Raw genomic sequence first — 21,501 nt, forward strand, 5'->3', positions numbered from 1 at the left:
CATACCGTAGGATTTCAGTGTGCCCCGCGAACATTCAGTAAAGCGTGTCACTGAGTTCGACCTCGATTTACTAGCTAAACATGTATAGCTCGAAATGTCGACGTATAGCAATTATCACGACTATTTATTGCAGTAATTGCTTACATCTTAGCGTCTTTCTCAATGTCGTCTTCTTCAGTGACGTAACTGCTCTGTAATTTGCGTAGTATTAATGTGTTTTTCCGAAGTGGCCGTGCGGTTAAAGGCACTGCAGTTTGGAACCGCGAGACCACTACGGTCGCAGGTTCGAATCCTGCCTCGGGCATGGTTGTGTGTGATGTCCTTAGGTTAGTTAGGTTTAAGTAGTTCTAAGTTCTAAGGGACTGATGACCTCAGAAGTTGAGTCCCATAGTGCTCAGAGCCATTAATGTGTTTTTCACTCTACGACCTACAACCCTTCCTTGCAAAAGGTAGCTGAATTGTTTCTCACTGTCACGCTGTACTATTATTCCTTTGTACATTACTTACTTCCTCCGTTTTCAAGTCTGCTGTTCGAATTTTTTATTTCACTTGCTGTTTCATTATATCGACTGCTACGTCGTCCTCTACAGCTTCTTTTTCATTTAAATCCATATTCCTCAAGCCAGTTTATAATGTGTGATGGGGGGAGGGGGGAGGGGGGAGGGGAATCGCATAAACACCCTCGTTTTTGCATCTACATCAGCACTTCGTAATTCGGAGAGTGTCCACGTTATCTCGAATTATTCTAATTTTATCTTCATGCTCATTTCGCGAGACATATGTGATAGAACGTAAAGTTACACTCTCTGTACAACGTACGTATCTGGAATTTTAACAGTAAACCTCGTTGCCGGCCGTGGTGGCCGAGCGGTTCTAGGCGCTTCAGTCTGGAACCGCAAGACCGCTACGGTCGCAGGTTCGAATCCTGCCTCGGGCATGGATGTGTGTGATGTCCTTAGGTTAGTTAGGTTTAAGTAGTTCTAAGTTCTAAGGGACTGATGACCTCAGATGTTAAGTCCCATAGTGCTCAGAGCCATTTGAAACATTTGAAGTAAACCTTGTTAGCCAATCATGTAATAATACGTACATTAACGGTTTGTTTTTGCCATTATATGTTTTATTTATTTACGTTGAGACCCATCTTGGAGGATGGGTTTGATCACATATGCTCATCATAAATATGGTTGCAGAAAGGGTAGCGTTTCGTCATCGAGATTTTTGAAATAAACATCTTGGTTCATGTTCGCAGTAGCCTGAAAGGATGAGTAAGAAAAATACTCCAAAAACATCAGTTAATTACACCTTCCACACAGTGCAGATTAAACGACTCTTTGGGAAGTCACCGAGTAAGGTGGCGCAGTGGTTAGCACACTGGACTTGCATTCAGGAGGTCGGTGGTTCAAACCTGTGTCCGGCCATCCTGATTTCCGTGTTTACCCTAAATCGCTTCAGGTAAATGCCGGGATGGTTCCTCTAACAAAGTGCACGACCGATTTCCTTCCCAACCCTTGCCTAATCCAAGCTCGTGCTCCGTCTCTATTGACCTCCCTGTCGACTAATCTCCTCCTGTTCCTTCATTGGGAAGTCAGCGCACTCTGCGGCTTGCATCATTTGTAACTAGATAAATTAATGACTCGTCGGACCACACTACACGCCTCCTGTTAGCTAATGCGCAGTTCCGGGTTGTTTAACTCATCGAGACGATCAGCTTCATGTGCCGCTGCTAGCAATGACGTTTTGCGAGGTCCTCGATACCAAATGTGAATTTCTTACACTTCACTTCGCAATTTTCACCCGTAAACTGCATGATATGGACTTGCGTTTACTGACAGCAGTAGTTACTGACGAATTTGAAATCGATTGTCATTGACAAGTCGCGACTATTCTTATGTGGTTCACCGTCTGTTAGGATATTTTTACGTCCACTGTTCTTACGTTCTTTTATGTGGCTACGAGTGGTACACCCATACCTTCTAGACACATTGGACAACTTGTACTAATACACCAAAAAATCGAGCAATTTTATTTGCGGTGTGGTCATGACACCTCCAAAAGTGAAGCTCCTTTGTACCGTTCCATCACGTCTCCGCGTCGACGTACTGCATGTGTCACAACACATATAGTTAATTTTCTACAAGTATTAGGCAGACAGTTGACGGTCGAAATTGCGTAACTGTACATGTGCAATCTTCTTGGAATAGTGTAATATTGAGTATTCTAGCAAGTAAGAAACAGTAAGTATAGGTTCCACCATCTGTACAGTACATATCGATCCCAGGTTTATGCTGTATAATTAATGTGCCAGCTTCTACGCCGGGAAGGGTCACACGGCACGTGACCTGTGACGACATGTATCTTGTTGTTGTCTGAACTGTGGTATTGATCCCATAACAAAAAGAGAGAATGTCACAGAACAGATGAGTGGAGTGGTAGCTATGAGAAAAGGAAGAATACGTGTCATTGTGCGTAGCAGTGACAAAGTAAGAGCATTAGCAGATGACGACTGTGGATTAATTAAACTTAATATGAGGTGCATCCGTTAAATGGAACCCCTTCAATTCGATGAAGACATTTGATGAGGCAAAGAGATCTATACACTATTTATTAATCTCTGCGTACTGTTGAGTAGCATAGAAGATGAATTTCGGAAATATTTAACGTTGTAGGTTTAACTCAAATAAATTAAAGCTAAATCATAATTATGTAACTTTTCAGTATCCTTTTCGCTGTTTCCTGCCGTAGTTTATCCCCTTTGACCCTATCAAATCGTTTTAGTTGTGTGGGGTCGCTCCGATACAAGTGAACTTTTTGGCTGAAGATATAAAATTGGTTTCAAGGAGAATGGTGGAAAGTGTTCTTAAAGAAAAGCAGATGCAGACCCTTTGTACGCGATATTCCTTAGTACCGACTCCTAGTTCAGTGCCCCCGACAAGGATAAGTGTTTAAGATTTGCGTATAGAATTGTAACAGGCCTTACGAAATTCATGCGGACATACACAGAGCAATCCTCTCGCGAAACATTTTAAGGTAGCTAGATTTACATTGTTCAGTAACATCCATGTGACCGCTTGTCAAAAGCCTGAATGTGGTTCCCAAGGATAGATGCATAATTGTGTTGATACATTGAGCCATCCAGAATGACAAGATCTCCCAGGAAATGCCACGAAAATGGCCCCCAGAGCATAATGCTCCATTCCTCCCACCCCATCTCCCCGTCCTCGTCCAGGACCTTTAACGCTCCATTCCACACTCCACCCGCCCTTCACCGCCCGTCCAGGACCTTTCCGACGATTGTTGTGATGGATATTGTGTTTTCGTTTTTTTATTGTTTTACTTTCTAAATGTTTTGAGAATTATTTACTGATTTACGTCATAGCCGAATAGCGTTTACTGATATTATTTCACGGACCTGAGAAATAATAAAAAATAAAAAAATACAACAAATTTTCAGTTTTGTGAACAAATTGTGTGTATTCAGTACGGCATAAATAATTAGTGTGAGAATAAGCATTTCATATGTAGTCAAGTAAACAAAAAAAAGCACCGACAGCAAATGGTCTCGCGTTATTGTGCAAAATTGAAGCAAGAACATTCAAGAAGCTCTGCTTGAGCGTTAATATTTAACTGTTTCTTTTCTAGCAGCCTTCTCCGATTTTGTGCCATAATTGTTTAACACATCAGTAGTTTTGAACGAATACGATTGTAGACTTGTCTGATCCGCAATTGATATGGCAGTCCAGTCAAAATACTCTAAAACACCGTTCATCCAAAGTGGTCGAAACTTTTTTAGGCATGATACGTTTCTGGTACACGCTGAATCGCTGCTGACCGTCGAAGTGTTACTCCGTCACTACCACGAACAAAACGCTAACGGTACGCGTCTATTCATAGTTATTTTCACTGCACTAGCCTGCAGCGGATAATTTTACTTTGACCGTGAGTCAGACCATTACCGAGGTTGACCTCATCCACCAACATATACGATCCAATTATGCACTTTACCTGAGTTTAGTGAGTAAATAAACACGAACAGCTTCTCCGTGTCAACGAACTTAATTAGCTGCAGGAGCTTAATTTCAGAGACAGCAGTCAGGTTTTCTTGTACTAGGTAAAAGTCAGTCAATTCTGTATACTGGAAAGAAGCGTTTCTTTGGATCGACGTGGCAGTCCCGCATTGACGTCCTGGGTAAGTTCCTAGACTAGATCCTAGTGGAGAGGCTTCGCGTTGCTTTCCTCCGACCTGTTGTGAAGTGTCAGAAGTGTATCCGTGACCTGTGACTAATTCTTATGAAGTGTATTAACTTTACGAACGAAAAATGGAGATGATGAAACCTGATGATTACATGTAATCTCCTCCTGCCGAAGAGAACCAAAAGTGGCGGCTATGCTTAACGACCCAATGCAATGGATGGATTAGCGTCATTGAAGTTACGTGCTCTCACTTCATGAGTCAACATTGGAATTTAACTCATTACATTAGTACAAAGTCTGGTTCTCGAAACCTTTGTATTGCAATGTATTCTTCGCTTGCTGGTCAAATACTGGTTCTGGCACTGAAAATTTCGTGTTGGGTTCTGTCTCGTCGGATGTTTTTTTGATAATTTTTCTGACGCTTCACCAGTACGATAGCTGGCGCTGCCAAAGATTCTCCTTCCATTGCTATTGGCTGACCAGCGATGGAAGGCGAAGCTTTGACAGTGTACTGGCGGAACGTCAGAAAAATTATCAAACGTACACCGGCCGAAGAATCCGAGGCATAAGGCATTAGGCAGTTTGTCAACATGTGGCCACGAAAGTCTTAACGATTTTGTACTGAAAATTTCTGCTCACCACCAACATTAAATCAAGAAATTGTTACAAATCTGTTAGTCACGAACTTTAGCCCACATGTTCTTCCTTTGCCTGCCAACTATTAGTAAAAATTTCCATTGCCTTGGGGAACCGTGTGTTTGTAACACCCATTGTTATGCCAAGAGCGACGTACGAAGGTGCATGATGCTACCAAGATTGTAGGGATTTCAAAAGAACGTATCGGTTATATTTTGCGTAAAGAATTAAACATGAGAAAGGTTTGTGCAAAATCGGTGTCGCGCTTGCTCATGGAGGATCAGAATCGAATTCACACGACAATATCCGAACAATGTTTGGCGTCTTTTCGTAGAAACAAATGTGATTTTCTTCTTTAGTATATGATAATGGATGAAACATGGATTCACTCCTGCTCACCAGAATCGAAACAGCAATCTGAACAGTGGACAGAAGCACGTTCCTCAGCTCCAAAAAAGGCAATGTAATCATCGGACGCGAAAAGAATTCCGTTAGTTGATTATTTTCAAAAAGCTAAAACAAAACCGGGGAATATTGTTCTGACCTCCTAGCGGATATGGATCCAAAACTCTAGAAACAAATCTGCTTTGCAGAAGAAAAAAAGTCGTCATTTATGAAGCCAATGTCCTTGTATGCAAAAGTGGGGCATCCAGCCAAGAAGCCAATGCAGCTGTAGAGTATTTTGCTGCACTTCCGCATGAACACTACAGAGGTGGAATAATGTCATTGAAACGCCGCTCGTTGAAGTTAATTAACGACATAGGAGGTTATGTTGAAATACAAAAGGTTTTGAAAACATCAATTCTCGTATTGAAAAGCAGAACTTTTCGTACTACCTCCATACTATCAATATGACACGCTTTCGAAGTGAATTATACGCTTGTCTCTCCACCTCTGTCAAACCAAGAGACCTACAAAGTTAATAGATTTCGCTAGGGGCGCGGCAAGAAAACACTGCAGCGAATGTGGTTCTACGAATATGCATTTAGGGTAATGCACGCACTGTGAATGCAAATTGCTCCTCACTGCACGCGGAACAACGTGACGATGCGGGTCCTCTATCACAGCAGCGGCATCACCGCCAGCTGCTTGTGCTTAGACGCTGTAATATACACCGTATAACGGCCTACTGGTTACCTTTGTGCGTGCAAGACTGCGGAACAGTGATGGGCTTGCAGCTAATAATTTCGTTTAAGTGTTTGATGTCCAGCTGCTGACGCGATTTCAGGCTACTCTATATACTGAATGGGCGGCGGATGGCGACGCGCTGCCAAACATGAATGCTCGTATTTAAATAGACTTGTACTGGTCGCATTAATTACGGCAGCGTTGTGTACTGCACGAAGCACTGTTAGGAGAAACAACCCCGTTGGAGGCGTAAACAAAACAGATGAGGGTGCAGAGTCTGATTCCAGGGGTCACAATTTGTTCATGACTTCGGATGATTATCAAAATGTACTCTATCATCGTCATCACTGTTTTGTTATCATTATATACACTCAGGTGACAAAAGTCATGGGCCAGCGATATGCATATATACAGATGGCGGTAGTATCGCTTACACAAAGTGTAAAAGGGTAATGCGTGGACGGAGCTGTCATTTGTACTCAAGTGACTCATGTGAAAAGGTGTCCGACATGATAATGGATGCACGACGTGAATCAACAGACTTTGAACGCGAAATCGTAGTTTGAGTTAGAGGCATGGGACATTTCATTTCGGAAGTCGCTGGGGAATTCAGTATTCCGAGATCCATAGTGTTAAACAGTGTGCCGAGAACACCAGATTTCAGACATTACCTCTCGCCATGAACAACGAAGTGGCCGACGGCCTTCAGTTAATGACCGAGAGCAGCGGCGTTTGCGTAGAGTTGTCAGTACTAACAGACAAGCAACACTGCTTGAAATATCCGCAGAAATCAATGTGGGACGTACGACGAACGTATCTGCTAGGACAGCTGCGAAACGTGGCGTTAATGGGCCATGACAGCAGACGACCAACGCGAGGGCCTTTGCTAACAGCAAGACATCGCTTACAGCGCCTCTCCTGGGCTTGTGGCAATATCGAGTAGGCACTGTACGACTGGAAAATCGTGACCTGGTCAGATGGGTCCTGCTTTCAGTTGGTAAGAGCTGACGGTAGAGTTCGGGTGTAGTGCAGACACCTAAGTTGTCAACAAGGCACTGTGCAAACTTTTGGTGGCTCCGTAATGGTGTGGGCTGTGTTCGCATGGAATGGCCTGGTTCCTCTGATGAAGTGAACCCATCATTGACTGGAAATGGTAATGTTTGGCTATTTGGAGACTGTTTGCAGCCATTCATGGACTTCATGTTCCCAAGCAACGATGGAACTTGATGGATGACAATGCGCCATGCCACTGCGCCACAATTGTTCGCGACTGGTTTGAAGAACATTCTGGACAGTTGGCCCGACTTGAACCCTCATCGAAAATTTATGGAACGTAATCGAGAGGTCAGCTCGTGTACAAAATCCTGCACCGGCAACAACGTATTATTATGGACGGCTATAGAGACAGCATGGCTCAATATTTCTGCAGGGGACTTCCAACGACTTGGTGAGTCCATGGCACGTCGAGATGCTGCACTACGCCGAGCAAAAGATGCTCCGACACGGTAGTAAGAGGTATCCCAATACTTTTGTCATCTCAGGGTAGGTTATTTTCGTTGTAGATCATTCATGTCCAGTTACTGACCTCCCCCCCTCCCCCGCCCCCCCCCCCCCCCCCCCCCACACACAGCGCCTGGTAGCATATATAACTTACCGTCACCACGGTTTTAGTTTTCCACACATAAGTAGACGTTCAATAATAATAATAATAACAACAATAAAATGATTCAGCATGTTATTACTCGTATGTACAGTTTACACGACAACCTCTAGTCGTGTGTTGTTACTCTTTACAGATTTTGGAAACTTCGTCACTATAAATTTCAATGTCCCGGTGGATATTCTTTAAACCAGTGAATCGTTCTTCCATGTTTGCTCTAAGCCAAGTCTTGATGAAATGAAGGCTTTAGAATGTATCTTCTGCCGTTACTACATCAGCTGATCGTGTGGTTAGAATTTTTGGAACAATTTTAGTGCAAGGACACAGTTCACTACCGGATATGTCAATTATCTCAAGCAGAGATTAAGGAATTTTAAAACAAGCCTTGATGTGAAGCTTCCATTTGGCCACCAGTAAAAAGGAGACGACAGGAGCATCCCAGAAGTTGCTTGTATATCTCCGTCTCTTCGCGCACAGCTATGCCTTCTTCGCCAAAAGAAGTACGTAGCATATGAAAAAAAGCCTTAAATCGAAAAAGAAATTAATTGCGTTTGAACTCTGTCGAGCCGGATCGCATACTCACGGCAGCAACTGAAAGTATCCTTTGTCAAAGAAAGTTCGTAATTTTCTATAATTTCATTGCCAGTTTCGAAGCCCTTGGTTTTCATGCTGACTTATCCTTCGAGACTTCGCTGAACATTTAGAAATTAATGTGTGGAAAAATACAAATATTTGTTAAAACTGTTCTTTGCAGAAGGGGAGTGTAGTCATCATCCGCTAGTCATCACTCGCTCCCATCTCGTGCAATCCTTGCTACCATGACTTTCACGCATCTTCCTTCTTTATCGATTCTACTTTCGAGATATACAATTCGCCCACTTCTACGAGAGACTCTCGTAAAATTAAATGCCAAGCTTCCACATACACAATTATCTCAATTTACTTAATGTGATATTACAGTCATATGCTAACACTCGTTCAATTTCAACAAGCCGCTGCCTCAACTCCTGTTCACTTTCGGCGACCACTGCTACGTCATCAGCGAACCTTTTCATGTTGATTTTCTGTCCGTGACAAACAATTTCTACATCGAGTCGGTGGTTTACATTCCTCATCGACTCTCCCAGATAAAAATAACATATCAGTGGAGACAATGACCAACCCCACCTCCCACTTTTCCTGGTGTTGACTTCTTGTATCACCCCCTCAGTGCTGATTACCCTAATCTGTTTCCAAAAAATGGAGTATGATGATTACCCCACCCTGTTTCATATAAACTGACTGGGTTACTCTTCTACCCGTGTAGTTGGTTCCACACCGTCTAATAATGGAAAACATTTTATTCCGTTCCACATTGTCAAAAGCCTTCTCTAAATCTAGGAATGCAATACATGTTTCCTAAATGTGCCTTCTATTATTAACTGTAGTGCTAAAATTGCTTCACGGCTTCTCGAGTATCCCTTCTTCTCATAAAGTTAAACTGTTCCTTTCCTAACATACTTTCTTCCCGTGCCATTCTTGGACAAGGTAATAACTTCAACACTTCGCCACTTGTAATTCTTTCACATCTACTTATTTAATTCAACAGCATCAATTATCGATAAAATTCACTATTGCGAATATTTTTATGTGCATTACACCAGACTGATTGTGTTGTAATTATCACTTTCATCCGTTCTTGCTTTATTCAGAAGCATAACAATGAGGCTACATTGCTTCTTCAAAAATTGGTGGAACTTCATCAGATACATGAAATACATTCACGAGTTTGGTTAGTTCTTGGTCCTCCTTTGACTTGCTGGCCGTGAAGCAATTTCCTACACAAGGTGCAAGTGTGCTCCGCCCCACGTAAAGGATGGAAAAGAGGAGTTAAGAGCAAGTGCGTATCGAAGATCTGGGATAGAGGGGAGACAACTCATTCTAATTTCTCGGTGAAAGGCTAAATAATTTTTCACATTTCACGACAAATGGTTCTAGGTTACACTTCCTAATGTCCATTACACCTTATGGCCTTCTTCAAACTGATAGTGAATTGATACTTCTGTCCTTGTGACGGGACACAAGGATCAAAATTCTTTTTTTGTGAGAGTCAGGATACGCCATTGGTCTATTATCGTGTTGGCATCCAGACCATTCGAGGCGGCACACGAACTCGAGTAGAAAGTTACTTCGAAATAAAAACACAATGTGTGGATTTAGCTCGCAGGTAACATTGCAAGGACAAAATCGCCACATAAGATTACTTTGTAAAATTTGCTAACTTCAGTCTACTGTAGTTTGTTGAGCCTGTCAGTTTTGAGATACATTTTTTCGGTACCCTCTAGTCAGGGACCAAGCTGCTGCACTATCTTGCAGTGTCAGCTGTAATCTGAAATTAAAGTGTTGCGAAAAACCGAGTGGAGCGTTGAAGCAGACGTGTGGCTGTCGCCAGGTGTTGGTGGGCGTGGTCTTCCTGGTGATCGGAGGCCTCAACATCAACAAGGAGAGGGACAGGCGGGCCGCGGACATCCTCAACGACATCAGCCTTGTGCTCGTCTTCATCGTCAGCGTCATCAACGTCATCATCTCCGGTTTCGGCATGGAGGACTCTTCCCAGTTGTTCGCCGAGGGGATGGTCTAGTGCTGAAGTAAGAAATACGCGTGCTACGCGATGCCTAACGACAGTATCTGGAATACGTGCACGCTTTTAATTCATCGCTTTGAACGGAGCTCACTGATGCTGCATGGCCGTCCGTGCTACATATGATGCATGTTAAGGCACGTGGCGAGGCTGTGTGTCTACACATCTGACACATCATCCACTGGGTGTAGGAAGACTACGAAAAGCCATCTTCACTAGGACGTCGCTAACGGAACAATGAAGCACATTCCGTATTGCCACAAAGCTGAGTAATGAGTAAAGTGATACAGTAACAATCAGAGCTAATGCTCTTTCAAACTAACTTTTTACGAAAAAAGATAAAACTTTTCTGATCCACTAGTTCCGAGGATACCTTTGAGCTTACGAGAATAGAATTTTGCATCCAGAAAGGATAGCGATCTCTTGCGAAACCTGGAATTTGAAGGACAAGCTTTTCTTTTCCTGAATCGCAAAAATCTCCCTTCCCCTCTCCCCCGTCAGTTCCACTCCTGAAGAAATGCATGGGAGCAGGATTTGGCAGCAGATTTGTTAATTAGGAGCGCAGAGGCATTTCCCAAGGATCTGACCCGTTACAAAGATAACGTCAACATAGTTTACGCATGGAAAAGCAAGACTGATCGTTTTGAACAGACAGTAGTGCCGAATCTGCGTTTAAAATAATGATGAATACGAAGAACTAATTGGTTCTAGTAAACACAAAAGGAGTTTCTAGAAGCTTGAAGAGCTTTATATCAACATAGTTCACGAATGCAAAAGCAAGACTGATCATTTTGAACAGGCATGAGTGCCGAATCTGTGATTAAAATAATAATGAATATGAAGAACTAATTGGTTCTAGTAAACACAAAAGGAGTTTCTAGAAGCTTGAAGAGCTTTATTTGGCGCTCCAGGCAGTGAAGCATTCACTGACTCAGAAGCTACATATACTTTACGATATAAAATAGTAAGACAGGAGAGACGCAATTACCTAAAACCGAAAATAGTGGCATTCAGGTAACTCTTAGTCTCAAATGGGCACAGAGATATTAACCAATGGGTATCAGAGGGCTTCGAGTACAAACTTGCCACACTCAGTTCCCTTGGTGAAGAATTATTGTGCTAAGGGATGGCTGCAAATGGTTCAAATGGCTCTGGGCACTATGGGACTTAACTTCTGAGGTCATCAGTGCTCTAGAACGTTGAACTACTTAAACCTAACTAACCTAAGGACATCACACACATCCATGTCGGATGCACGATTCGAACCTGCGACCGTAGCGGTCGCGCGGTTCCAGACTGTAGCGCCTAGAACCGCTCGGCCACCCGGGCCGGCAGGATGGTTGCACCCAGAATCGAAAGCAAAAGATTATTTCCTTATCTGTCTCGTCAGCGTTGTTCCGTGGCGATAGGACTCGCATTGTTTTTCAACGTCCGCTAATTGTTTCCATACAGTGCATCTTCAAGATGTATGACTGTCATACCGGTACACGCATTTTTATCGAGACCATCTGTCCTTCGTTTCTTTGGTCATTTCATGGTATTCACCCATTCGTACTGAGCTGCTATGCAAACTTGATCACTGTGCTCTGTGCTGCTCTATGTACTCGTACACGCCCATACCATATAAAGCGGAAGTCTCGCATTTTCTCCATAGTTGGTTTCACATTTAACTGCTGTTTGATGGTGCTTCTATCTGTCAAAGTCACTACTCGATTCATGCAAAAATACATGGGACGCTGCCTGTCGCATTCAATGTCAAAAATTCACTATAAAAATGTAATATTTCTCCCGTTCCTGATACAAATGTTAACCAGCAGCAGATTGCAATCAGATTACCTCCAGACCATGACAGGAAAATGCCAGCAGTTAATCGAATGTTGAAGTGTAACTATTACAAGAAACATTCATGATGTATAAGCAAGGTCTGAATTACATTAGGTCAGTCGATCTGAACTGGGACCTTAACAGAAGACTATCTAATAATGTACGAAGAAATGGATGTCAGATGAGTTATATATATCACATAACGTAATACTACTGAGGAACTAAATATTCTGGCGCTACAAAGCTTTTCAGGTTTATCTAACAACTCAAATACCACAATCGAAAAGAACATTTGTTGTGAATTGGGATCGGATTAAATGCTTGAAGAATATTTTTGCTTTTTGCTCCAGGAATTCATAAATGTTATCAGACCTTATCCTATGTAAGGTAAAGCGCGCTATACAATAGCGCTCATTCGTATATGACGGTGTTACTTTATTATAACTTAAATCACAAGTCTTTTCTAGGTAGCAAATTTCAGCGAGGACAGGGTGCATAGACGGTTGGTGCTGTCCGTGTCATTTCTCCATTCCCGGACGTTTAATTTAGTGTTGGGCAGCCACTGTAGTGAATGGGTGCGAATGCCCTTGTGCTTTGCGATGTGCATAACTGTGTCCAGGACTAGCACTCAACAAATAACATCAAAGGAATATTTTCTTTTTTTTACGCATGCGCTAGAAATCGAAATCGTCAATCTTTTGTTACCTTCCACTCACATTCTCGAGCGTGTCTAAACACACACCTGCCTCCTATGGTTAGTATTTCGATAAATATCTGCGTAAAAAAACCTTTACCATTCCCGATGTGAGATGTCTGAAGAGTGTGGTATTTGTGACATATTTCGGCGCTCAATCCTCTTCTTGTCTGTGATTGTAAATGGGCACTCCATGTCTTCCGCAATCTATTGTGCTGACTTGGACTGGATTTTGCGGGGGAGAGTGTCTTAATTAGGTCTGTATTTCACAGTAAAAGAGATTTGCCAAAGATGTTGAAGAAAAGTGGCGAACTGGTGTTCTTTCGTAATACGAGAGTATTATGCAACACACCTCTCCAGTTTCCTTAGCAAGCACGGAAATAAAGAAGAACTGCAACATTCACAAGATGATTATTTCTTAATACGTTTTACGAACGCTGGAGTATGGCCCTGGATCTTATAAAAGATTTGTCAAATATTTATGGCGGTATAATGCCAGCCATCCTTAATGTTCTGTGGACGCTGTTGGTACTAAAGCACTAGTTTGCTGGTATTTGACGAATTTTGACGGAACAGCTGGTCGCTGAAGCTGCGCCACTGGTCAGATTTCAGCCACGGCAGTCTGAACTCTGCATCATCGCTCGAGGCGCAAACTGAATCGGCCGGCTGCTTTGTTTGCTGTGTAACTCGCTCACATTGCGTGCGCGTTGGCTTGAGTCAGTCAGGCTAGGGTCGGGACCCCCACTGCCGCTCACATCCGGAAGGCACACCGCCGTTCCAAGGCAAACTGGTCGGGCCTGCCCTGTGACTAACTGCAACTTGTCCGATAGTTCCGCCAGCACAGACCGAAGCGCCGTGGCATTGCACCCGCGTCCAGTCTGACTCACAGCCAGTCTTGCAACTGAGTTGGTGGATGTCCTGAGTCATCCCTATAGATTCATTCTGCAACCTCAGCAGCTACAAGGCGTCGTGAGTAGCTGCACTCTCCGCCCTCCCACCCTGAAAAGACCACTCAGCATTTTTTTACACATATTTGGAAAAAAAATAATTATTTGCAAGTAGGTTCAATAAAAATGAAGCCTTATCGTTGTCGAATAAGATTTGATACGAGAACTACGTGGGTTAAACATTTAGAACAATGATTCGTGACAAAGTTTAAGATTTCCGAAGCTTTATCATGGTTCAAATGGCTCTGAGCACTATGGGACTTAACATCTGTGGTCATCAGTCCCCTAGAACTTAGAACTACTTAAACCTAACTAACCTAAGGACATCACACACATCCATGCCCGAGGCAGGATTCGAACCTGCGACTGTAGCAGTTGAGCGGTTCCAGACTGGAGCGCCTATAACCGCTTGGCCACCGCGGCCGGCGCTTTATCATGTGTCAGAAATTAATTAGCTCTAGAACAGCAATAAAATATACGACAGTACGTAAGCAAGGCCTACTTTCAGTGATCTTAAGACAGCAGATGTCTGAACAATGAAGTCAGTGACCAGTGGCACAGCATACTGGGGGTGGACAAAAATATGGGAACACCAAAAACACAAAGCGTTACCATCCCTAATAGCTTACAGGAGAGCTGTTAGAATTCAGACCAGCTTCCAGTCTGAGAATGGATAAATACAGGTCCTATATGGTTTTAAAGGGGATATTATAGTATTCTTCATGCAAAAAGCAGTAAGTTCAGTTGGATAGTGATCATGCGCTCTTCTTTCCAAAGTAGACAACAAAGGCTCAATAATATTAAGACCTTGTGACTGTTGTGGCTAGGGGAGATGCCACAGTTCATACTTATGCTCACCAAACCAGTCTCAGACAATGCGAGCTTTGTGAACAGTGCCCCTATTGTCTTGGAACATAGCATCACCACTGGGGAACAAACATAAACCCTGACCGAAATACAAAACATTGCAGAACACCCGTGAGGCCCATGGAATTTCAAGATACAGCTGCGACGATACCCCTGCCATGTTTTATTTGTGGGACATAAACGTGGCCAAAAGATCAAACAAAATGACCAAATGACTTTCTTCCATTGATCCTTGGTCCAGCTTTTATGGCTGCTGCAACAAATTTTTATGGGCATTTGTATCACTGATGAATGGTTTTGAAATTCCAACTTGCCTATCAGTTCCCAGCTTCTGGAATCATGTTGTCTTGGCACTGACATGGTTTACGATTGCTTCATTCAGTTCTGCACTAAGTTTTCCAGCTGTTGTCCTCTTATTTTTTGTCACAATTTGCTTCAATGACTGTCTGTCATGATCACTCAACATGCACTTTCATCTGCATTGTGATTTAGTGGATGATGTTTTTTCACTTTCCCTGTATGTGGTTTATGATGCCTCTTGAAACATGAAACAGTTAAGCTACATTGGTTAGGGAAGCACCCACCTTACAAACACCAACAATTTGTCCACATTTTAAGTCATTTAGCTCCAACATAATGAACTCACAACTACACAGAGCACTGTGACTGACACTTGCTGGTAATGAGGAGCTTGCACAATCACCAATCATGGTAAAATACAACAGCTCAACCTGCAGGGATGGCTAGTATCTGCATTTATGTTTGAAGAGATTTTGGGATTGCAGCTGGTCGTCACTAACTTCACTCCATGATATTTTGACTGGACATTTGCCAGTTATTGAAGGCTCACCTGCAGATGACTGCAGGTGTCGAGTCGAAATATTGTGGAGTGATGTTTATAACACGTAAAACATTTAATTCACTAATAAAATTTTAAATTTCATGTCTGCATGTATGTTCAAGCATGCATTTTTTGCAATGTTTCCATTTTTTTGTCCAACCTCTGTATGTTTGCTCACATGAGACTCAACTTAGACAAACAGAGTATAAATGACTGTAGGTCCAATGACAAACAACTCCCATAATATTATTAATCAGCCACAGACACCATATTTTTGAATGGTTTTTATTTACATATTAGATCGTTACAACAGAAACTTGGCAGCAGCAAAAATACTGGCTTAAAGGGCAGGTAAATTACATATCCTCTATAACTTTTTTGCCTTCTTTTTTCCTCCACTGTTGTTTTTTACTCCAGTCCTCAGTAGGCAGAAATTGCCAAAATTGGAAGCCTCAGAGCCATAGCATGTTTGCTTCAGCAGCTGCTTGCCTACTTTTGACATCCTATAATGCTGTGGCACCAAGAATTCCATTGTTAAAACTTCACCACTAAGTGGCAACTGTGTGAACCAAATGCACTGCTACTGCAAAGTTCATGAGTAGTGAATGCTTTATGACACTACTTGGACAAAATTACACTATGGTGACAGTCAAAGACTGAGGGACAGAAGATAGGAACCTGAGAACACATAGTAATTCTTAAATTGTCATTTTTTTCCTCAGTCACTTTTTATGCCCCCAAGATGCCAGTGTCCTCGGTACTGTTGTGCTCACAACCAGTCTTGCAACAGCTGCAGCTGAGTTGCTACCATGTAAATACCCTGAGCCATGTCTATATGAGTAGATCATTTTGAAACCTCAGCAGTTATGTGAATTCATGAATAGGGCACACTACAATGCTGTGATAATGGCATCAGAGTGAATATATGGCTATTTTCCAAGGGAGCTAATGATAATGTAAACCTTAAACAGACATACAACAACATAATTTTCTTGTTAACATTGCTACTGTCATCTTCTGTCTGTATACAGGTTTGTTGAAGCTCTTAATGCTAACCTACCCTGTTCAAGTCCTTAATCTGTGCATTACTGCTGCAACCTGCATCTTTTTGAACTTGTTTATTGTATTCAAACCTTCATCTCCCTCTACAACCCCCCCCCCCCTTTCCATCCCCTCCCATTCTTTTCCACACTTCCCTCCATTACAAAATTGAACATTCCTTGGTGTCTCAGGGTTTGCCCTGTCAACTGTTCTCTTCTATTAGCCAAGTTATATCATAAATATCTTTTCTCCACAGTTTTATTTGTTGTCTCTTCAATAGTCATCCAAGTTTCAGCATTCTTCTGTAGCACTATATTTCAAAAATCTGTATTCTCCTCTCATCATAACTGTTTATCATCTATGTTTCACTTCAATACATACGCTCCAGACAGATACCTTTAAAAATAACTTTCCAGCACTTAAATTCATACTCCATATTAATAAATTTCTCTTTCTCTGAAATGCTGTTTTTGCTGTTGACAGTCTGGAATTTTTTCTTCTCTGCTTTGAACACCATATTTATTTTGCTGCTCAAATAACAAAACTCACCTACTATTTTTAATGTCTCATTTCCTAATCTAATTCCCTTTGTATCACCTGATTTAATTCATCTACATTCCGTTACCCTCACTTTATGTTTGTTGAGTTCAATTTATAAACTCTTTTCAAGATGCTATCCATTTCATTCAACTATGTTTCCAAGTCCTTTGCTATTTATATGATGATTACAATGGCATCAAATCTGAACTAACACCAGTTTTGAATTACCCTCTGGTTTCCTTCATAGGTTGATAATGCAGAAATTGAATAACATCGGCAATAGGCCACAACCCTGTCTCACTACTTGCTCAGCTATTGTTTCTCATTCATGTCCTTTGATTCTTATAACAACAGTCTTTTTTCTGTACAAATCATACAAAAACTTTCACTTCTTGCATTTTATCCCTTCTACCTTCAGAGTTTCAAAGAGGGTTTTCCAATAAACATTCTCAAAACTAAAACCACAGTAAATTCTCCATAAACTAAATCCTCCCTAGTTATAATGTGTTCCAGTTGAGGTGCTTTGTACGTTTCAAAAACAGAAATTAGCAAGGAGAATTTCCAGGTGAACATGTTAAATGAATTTGTTGTACTCACACATTTCACCTGATAAGCACCAAGCAATGTAAGAATTTCTATGAAAGACTTTGGTCTCAAAGAGAAGATCTGTTTGGTCATCAAGCAAGAAAATGTCAGCTGTTCAAGAGATTAAACTGTGTATCCCTTCCCAGAAATGCTGTGTTGCTCAGATTAAGAAAATTTATCCACATCTTTAATGATAAATATGCTATTGCTTCTTACCTGCTGTATACTGAAGTATGGCTATTAAGTAAACTTAATTATATTTACTCACTTACAACATGCTGGATGGTAGCAGGCAGCAGCTTACTATGATTCAATAAAATTACAAGCTATCAAAGTTGCACAGAAGTTTGTTTTTATTTAAATGGCAACCACTTTTAGACCTTAGTAAATTATCAAGCCATCCTGTAGGACAGAATGTATTGTGTTACAGTTAACATGTACAATACATAAGGTCAATCAAGGTACAAGTACATATGCCAATATGATTACACACTACATAAGGGCTACTGTAATGTGCACACTCTGGCCACATTGCTTGTATGAGTGGCTAAGAGTAAGGTACTATTTGCATATGACAGTCCACTGCTGTGTGCAATAAAACAATGTTACGTGAGCATTGAACGTCATTAGGTAAACTGAGCTAGAGGGTGCTGGAGGGAGTGCACCATGTTTTAACATCAAGCTAAAATAGATATTATGTGTGATCATATGTAGCCTTTATTTTGTAACTCTCTAAAATAAAACAAACAACCTCATGACACGTTCCCTTCGGTGTCCCCTACCTCAGTTTACCTAACAATGTTGAATGCTCACATAACATTGTCTTGCAGCACACAGCATTGGACTGTCATATGCAATTAGTACCTTGCTATTAGCCACTCACACAAGCAATGTGGCCAGTGTGCACACACTATGGTAGTACTTATGTGGTGTGTAGTCATCTTGTCAAACATACTTGTACTTTGACTGACCTTACGTATTGTACATGTTAATTACAATATGATACACTCTGTTCTACACGATGGCTTGGTAATGGACTAAGGTCAAAACTGGTTGTCATTTAAATAAAAACAAACTTCTCTGCAACTTTAATGGGCTTTTAATGTCATTGAATTATTATATTTGGCTATAGAGAAGGGAAAAGGTGAAAAGTCGATGTCTCACATTAATTTTGCAAAATTGAGATGTATCATTGGAAAATTGCAAAGCATTCGTGAATTTACCCCTGTCATGGAAGGAAGTAGAAACAAAATTTTGACATATGTTCATATCCATAGATAGTATATACACATGTCACAAGAAAACAAATTTTTATATTATGAACTACTTTGTTTTATGGAATAAGTGTGGTGAGTTTAACATTTCATTTTTACTGACTCTTACTGCAACAGTGAATCTGAATACTGTTTAAAGATAATTGAAATATTTTAGCAATTATACTGAGAAGGACAACACTTCCTGATGTTTTGCAAAGTTATGTTTATCAGGTCATGAATCAGTTGGTTAGTTTGTAGATTTGGGGGTGGGGACCAAACAGTGATGTTGTCAGTCCCATCAGATTAGCAGAGAATGGGGAAGGAAGTCAGCCATGCCCTTTCAAAGGAACCATCCCAGTATTTGCCTGAAGCAATTTAGGGAAATCACAGAAAACCTACATCAGGATGGTCAGATGTGGGTTTGAAGCAACGTCCTCCTGAATGGGAGTCCAGTGTGCTAACCACTGCGCCACCTTGCTCAGTTCACAAATCAGCTTTCAGCTTTTCATGCTTCCTTCAGATGACAACTGCGTGTCACAAACACAGAAAAATGTGACGTGTGACTTACACAGATATTATTTATGTTATTTCTACAGAAGATACAAAAAAGCTAGTGTGCTTGCAAAGGAAAACCCTCCATTTTTGTGACAAGGAAATAATTACATTTACTAAAAAGGGGGGTACCCAAAGTTGTTATGTGGAGATACATTTAACAACAGATGATAAATAAGATGAATTTTCAGTTTCAATCTAGTATTTGTAACAATAACTTATTTTAACAAAGGGGAAATGGAAACTAAATCTGATCATTTAATACTAAGCTGTCATTCTTCGTCACGTGTTTGTTGATTTCCAGTAATTCATTGCCAGAAGGGTCATATTTCTGCTTTTCATAACAGAATGTAAAACTTCACATTCTAGATCATGTAAATGGTTTTCTGCTAAAAGATGACCAGTCTTTGTTCCTTAATATTCATCTTCTCTCATGTCCACAAAGTCTAATTGCCATAGGTTTGCCTGATTGACCAATGTACACTTTCTCACACAGCTTGCAAGTAATTTTATATATACCATTCTGTGCCAAGGATTGCAGTTTGCCTTCACTATAGAATAAAAATTTTGATATGCTATTGGGATTATAAGATGCAGGCCTGTAGCTGCAAGACTTTTAACTTTTTTGCAAGATTGTCTGAAATGTTGCCAATATATGGGATTTTGCACCGGCTTGTAACTCCTGAGTGATTGCTGTTGGCCAGTGTACAGAAGTGGTGAAATTTTATGCATTTTTTGTAGTATATTATCAATCAGGGCAGAGTTTTAGTCATCGCTGGAAGCAATATGTTGGATGATTGGCAGTTCTGTTTTAAAGACTGATTCATATAATTGAACAGATATCAGGCAATGCACCATCAAATGGAAAGCTGCATGTTTGTGGCTGCAATAGCTTCCTTAAGGTAGACAGGTTGATAACAGTCCTCGATTAAAACTTCAAAAAGAGTTTTGCATCTTGTTCATGGCTTACATAATTTGTGGTTCTTTGACCATTAGATTTTTCATTAACATTTTCACTACAGTAATAAATACATACAAACAGCAGTATAATGAAGGAAAAAGTAAACCCCCATTTTCAGTGGAGTTCAGTAAAATGCAGTATTATATCTCTTCAGCCACGAATGGGATAATGCAACTTGTGTACACTGTTCAGTTTATCAACATGCATCAAGGTTTAGATCACACATGTCACACTATTGCAAAAGTTATTGTCAGCACAGGAAGTTATACCCTTAATTAGCATATATGGCAGTGAGATCAATCAAATATTCAGTCACTATATTGAGACATAAAACAGAAGTTCTGGCTTACAGTGGTCAACAGCAGTTAACAACATAAGCTACAAACACTACCTACAAATTGTGGCTTGTGGGAACTCTGAGGGGAATGCAATGGAACTACACAGTGCCTTTTTGGAGACATCTGGTAGGTCTGTATCAACCCAAACAGTACATATAGTCATCTTCCACTGATAAATGTGGTGTTTAGGCATCCATTTTGAATCATACTATGAAGGGAACACATGGAATGGAACCTATGTTAATCATGTTAGCATCTTTTTACTGACAAGTGTAGGATATGCCGGCCACTTGATGATAATTATAGAACAGTGTATTGGAGGGCTGGTACCAATACACATTACAGTCATGCAATTCCATGGATGTAGCAGTGAAGTACATTACTCATGTTTTGGATCAGTATCATTATGAATGTTGAACACCACTCATTGCTACCCAGACTAATCTGAGGACTGCTTGGTATGAATGGTATCTTCCAAGCTACACTCCAAATATTGAGTCAACATTTTGGGAATGACTCCATCATTCAAGGTTGTAATGCAAAAGCATACTGCCCTTAACTCATGGATGTCTTTTTTCTTTGATTTACTTCACAGTCACAAGTGTTTGGCTTCTGTCAATGATATTTTCTGAAGCTGGACAGATAAAGAAACTTTGTGGCTTTTCTTCTTTCTTTTTAGGCAGTTTGTACATATATTCTAATTCTTGATTTATAAATCAAGTGAGTTTTGCCAGTAAATGTTGGTGTATCTATTCACAGGGTGAAAGAAAGGAATTTACTATGACTCAGCCAACAGAGAATTTGGTTGAAGAAATAACAC

At 41.0% G+C, this 21,501-nt stretch overlaps 1 protein-coding gene across 4 annotated transcripts in view; it reads left to right on the forward strand.

Moving 5' to 3' along the window:
- The window catches only part of LOC126175282 (ninjurin-2-like), a 146,906-nt gene that overhangs the window by 113,560 nt on the left and 11,845 nt on the right, over positions 1–21,501 (forward strand). For 2 of the 4 annotated variants that reach the window (XM_049921945.1, XM_049921946.1), the window contains exon 3: positions 10,047–10,242. The exons of the other annotated variants lie outside the window; for them this stretch is intronic. In XM_049921945.1, coding sequence (XP_049777902.1) covers positions 10,047–10,235 — 189 coding nt within the window. In that variant the 3' untranslated portion in view covers positions 10,236–10,242. The remainder of the gene's footprint in view (positions 1–10,046; positions 10,243–21,501) is intronic. 4 annotated transcript variants of the gene reach the window in all.

The sequence above is a fragment of the Schistocerca cancellata genome, chromosome 3 (assembly GCF_023864275.1).
Source record: "Schistocerca cancellata isolate TAMUIC-IGC-003103 chromosome 3, iqSchCanc2.1, whole genome shotgun sequence".
NCBI lineage: Eukaryota > Metazoa > Arthropoda > Insecta > Orthoptera > Acrididae > Schistocerca > Schistocerca cancellata.